This window comes from Heterodontus francisci, chromosome 29 (assembly GCF_036365525.1).
Source record: "Heterodontus francisci isolate sHetFra1 chromosome 29, sHetFra1.hap1, whole genome shotgun sequence".
In the NCBI taxonomy this organism is placed as follows: Eukaryota; Metazoa; Chordata; class Chondrichthyes; order Heterodontiformes; family Heterodontidae; genus Heterodontus; species Heterodontus francisci.
Window position 1 is genome coordinate 49643201 of NC_090399.1, and position 4701 is coordinate 49647901.

Sequence of the window (4701 nt, forward strand, 5' to 3'; positions counted from 1 at the left end):
ACATAATCTTATTTCTAAAATAGAATCCAAAGGTTCAGCCTTGACAACGTTACAGCAAAATATCTTAGAATATCCATCAAAATTCAAAGTAATCTGTTACCTTAAATTCCCTAAGTAAGCCTCTTCCCTTTCAAGCCAAAACACTCTCAGTTAAGAACAGAATTCTCCTGTCATGCAGTCATCCGTTCTTACCACAGGTTGAGAAGCATTGATGAGGAATTCAATACTTCTGATTTTTTGATTCAAAACTCTCATGCTTATACTGTTTCTAATCTATTAACTCATCTTTTGCAATGTAGGCGTTACCTTTCTGTGCATGTTTTTCCCCACATTCATTGTCCATATATGGTAATATCATGACCTATTTATTCCCAATTAATTATCTGCTGAGAATTCCCTTCTCGTGAAGTTGTGAGTTTTTATCTGGTCAAAATGCTTGTAGTGTTTTATAGTTAACACTAAGACTTTGTTTTATTGTTTACTTAGCTTCATAAATGTGTCTTATACTTAAAAGATTTTTAATTAAATTTGTGCAGTAACTGGGTTTTTTTCCTTTTTGGGTTAAATTGGGTTTATGTAGATAACATTTCATTTTGTGATTGATCATCTGTGATGGTTCTATGATGATACCTTGTACCATCTCCTTAAGTCAGTTTGTCTATATCATTAACATTATCAACTAATTAGGATTATAGTTATCAGTATAGACCACGTATAGCATATCTTGGTGTGTTTCATCTTCTAATTCCAATGTAGCAGAGAACTTGGGAATGGATTTTTTAACTTAAAAGGTGATTCTGGTTCACGTTCCATTGTAACAGGGATGTTCATGGATTTTTAACTCTGCCCTTAAAGGGAATTTCAGTGAGTCTTGAAAACTAACCATTTATTCAATTTTTATTTCTAAAAGGTATAATATATTAATTCTACCTAATAAAGCCTATTATACCTATATTTCATCACAGTGATAGGATCCCTTCCCTCAAGCAGTTTTACTTCAACCCTTTTCATCATGAATGTCTGGCATCGGCCACAAATTGACAAGGGCTGGAATTTTACTGTTGACGGCAGCTCAGAGTCCGAAGAGGCGGAGGCGGGTGAAGAACCCGCTCCCGCTCCACAATTCATGGCCGCCAGTATCGCGCGCGGGGCAGCCAATTAGTGGCCCCGTGGTGTACTTCTGCCAGAAAAGGGCTCGCGGGTGGGAGGCTGAGCGTCAGTGGGGACGGGGGCGAGTTTCGGAAGAGTCTGCTGAAAGCCATTTAAAAAGGCTTTCAGCAATCTCTGTGGTTCATAAAGGCTTACCTGAAGCAAGAAGGAGGACGTTCATAGGAGACACTGGACATATGCGAGGAAAAAGCAAAGGTCTGAGGCTGAAAGGACCGTAGGAGATCAGAAAGTGCTCAGCAAGCCAACACTTTAGCAAAATCAGACATCCAACAGAGCCTGCCTGCAGGAAGGGAGAGAGAAGTAGCTGCATGGCCCCCCGCTTCTTCACATGTCCTCCTCCAGGCAGCTGGGGCAAGGCAGGAGCTCCTCTTCCTATCCGATGGAAGAAGGAGGCCTCCCTAAGTCACACAGAAGGCTTGCCTGGAGGTAGCGGAGGAGGTCAGCAGCCACAGCTTTGTTAGGCAGATATGACCCCAATGCCACAAGCGGGTCAATGACCTTATGCGCTCTGCCCGGGTAAGGGGCATTCCGCACTCATCTCATCTTTAATGTAACACGGGAGGGTCAATGAATGCTGAAGCTGCAAGGTGGAAGCCATCCTTGTCCAGTGCTTGGCTGCAGCCATGTCTTGGACCGCATGATGGCACATCTGTGACGCTGAGTGGTCCAGATGTGTTCCATCCCTGAACTTCACTGGCATTGCTTTGAGATGCAGCACTCAGCCCAAGGGGTGAGTGGGTGATCTTCCAAGTGATATGCCTTAACTAAGTCCTTTGTGTATACACAGGGGAATAAGGCACATAATGCCTGTGAGAGGTGCCAGACCAGTGGTGGCATGGCCAACCTTGCATGTCTGAGCCGACTGGAGGATGATGCATTAATGCTAGCAGGGGAGGACGGAGGATACGCTATAACTGATGGCGAGGCCGGTGCACCTGGCCAGAAACATAGAAAATAGGAGCAGGAGTAGGCCATTCAGCCCTTCGAGCCTGCTCCGCCATTCATTATGATCATGGCTGATCATCCAACTCAATAACCTGTTCCCGCTTTCGCCCCATACCCTTTGATCCCTTTAGACCGAAGAGCTACATCTAACTCCTTCTTGAAAACATACAATGTTTTGACCTCAACTGCTTTCTGTGGTAGCCAATTCCACAGGTTCACCACTCTCTGGGTGAAGAAATTTCTCCTCATCTCAGTCCTGAAAGGTTTACCCCGTATCCTTAAACCCCTGGTTCTGGACTCCCCCACCATCGGGAACATCCTTCCTGCATCTACCCTGTCAAGTCCTGTTAGAATTTTATAGGTTTCTATGAGATCCTCCTTCACTCTTCTGAACTCCAGAGAATATAATCTTAACCGACTCAATCTCTCCTCATACGTCAACCTCTGCTGACATCCATTCGGCAGGAGATGCTTCAGGTGCAGGGTCTGGTGTGTGGAGATCTGGCGGAGTTACCAGAGACTTTGCATGCTGTGACTCAGAGACTGGAGATGTCCACCCAGGGTCTAAGTGCCACACATTCTCTGTCATCTGTCCATCTGGCCTCCATCTGGCTGCAGTGGAGGGGCTGATCTGGATGCCATGCAAGAGTGGCCTCCTTGGACCAGAGCATCAGAGAACAGAATCTGATGCGCATGCAACAGTTTGAGGCTGCTGATCCCTCTGAGGTTAGCACTGAGGACCAATCGAGCCTCAGGAGCACACAGGGGCAGCAGCAGATTTCATATGGGAGTTCCTCTCATATCACTCCTGATGCATCCTGCAACTCCTTGTCCCCTCTGCCAGTGACATCAGCACTGCATACTCCCAGGGTGTCAGAGGGTGTTCCTGAGACTCTGTTCAGGAGAAATGCCTGAGTATTAGAGTCTCCCCCCTCCCGGGTCTCCCTTGCACTCAACTCCACCTGACCTTCAGCTCCATCTCCCTGCTGGTCAGGTGGCTGTGGCCCCTCTTCCCCATCTGTATCACCATCCTTGTCTGAGGAAGACACATGCTGACCTTGATCATCCGCCAGGGAATCTCCCCTCTCCATCGCCAGGTTATGTAAGGCACAGCAGACGACAATAATTCTGGAGACCCTTGACGGCAAGTACTGCAGGGCTCCACCTGAGTGATTGAGACACCTAAATCTCATTTTGAGAAGACCTGTAGTCTGTTCTATTGTCACTCTGGTGGTCGCCTGGCTCACATTGTAACGTTCCTCTGCATCATTCCTTGGGATCCTCACCGGTGTCATCAGCCATGTCTTCAGCGGATAACCCCTGTCGCCAAGTATCCAGCCTTGCAGATGTGCAGGAGGGCTGAATGGTGCTGGCACCTGGGATTTCCACAGAATGAAAGCATTGTGGCTGCTTGCAGGGTAACATGGACACACCCGCAAGATTCCCTTACAATGGTCACACACAAGCTGAACATTCATTGAGTGGAAACTAATGAAGGCCCCTGACTGACCTGCAGGTGCTCTAATGGCCACATGCATACAGTCTATTACGCCCTGGACCATTGGGAACCCAGCAATGGTGCTGAAGCTTCTGGCTGTCTCGGCTTGACTGGCAAAGTCCATCTTGAAGTTGATAAAATGGTTGGCATGGTTGGCTTCGGTAACAACCTTTATGCAGTGATGCGCTGATGCTTGGGAGACTCCGCACATGTCTGCCGATGAAGCCTGGAATGAGCCTGATGCATAGAAATTTAGCACTACTGTTACCTTCAGTGCGACTGGCATTGGATGGCCACCCACGCAGTTGGATGCAACCCCCATTGCCAGTATCTCACACAGAGATGTGACAGTCTCCCGTGACAGGCACAGTCTTCTTCGGCACTGGTGGTCTGACAGTTGCAGGAAGCTCAAACGCGGGCTGTAGACCCTGCCTGCAGGGTAGGCACGTCTCCTGACAGGTGGTTGCACCTGGGCCACTCTGCCACCTTCTCCCCCTCCTCCATTACGAGGCTGCACTGGGCCTGCAGGTTGCATATTCCCCTGGCCAGTTGTCCTCCTGTCCCTCTTGGGGCGTAGTCCTCCTCATTAGATGAGCCATCTCCAGAGTGCACAATTCCCATTGCTGCTGTGTCCCACAGATGGTATTACTTCAGGTCTTATCAGCCTGCTGTGAGGAAAGGCACTCACAACCACCACCCTCTAAACCAAGAAATTAATACTGCTGGGGCCCCGATCAGGTGTAACACGCAGAGGAACCCTGATGAACAATCTGAAAGTAGCACAAACTGTAAAGTCACACAAACTTTAGAGTCACACAAATAAATAACATTGAACAACCAGCCAACATAACAGTACCTCCAATTCCCTCACCGATTCACTGGCTGCAGTTTTTAAATCTGCTGGGTTCCCGAGATGCCCTTCGACTCATTTTACGGCCATAAAATCTGACAGCCACTGTAAAATGACTGTCAACTGGTGCTTTAAATACCTCAATTGCCATTTAATTGATTGTAAGCGGACAGCGAGCGGCTCCTTGATCTCGCCCAACGTCCAGCCATCGTAAAATGGCGTTCATGCGTCATGACAT

The 4701-nt window shown here is 47.8% G+C and overlaps 1 protein-coding gene across 1 annotated transcript; it reads right to left on the reverse strand.

Moving 5' to 3' along the window:
• Positions 1-2912: 2912 nt before the first annotated feature.
• Positions 2913-4148, reverse strand: LOC137345836 (putative nuclease HARBI1). The gene has a single exon (XM_068009086.1). The coding sequence runs from the start codon at positions 4146-4148 to the stop codon at positions 2913-2915; it is 1236 nt and encodes a 411-aa protein (XP_067865187.1).
• Positions 4149-4701: the final 553 nt, after the last annotated feature.

Coding starts and splice junctions, on each gene's coding strand:
- LOC137345836 (XM_068009086.1), bottom strand. CDS start 4,148: ATGCAACCTGCAGGCCCAGTGCAGCCTCGTAATGGAGGAGGGGGAGAA.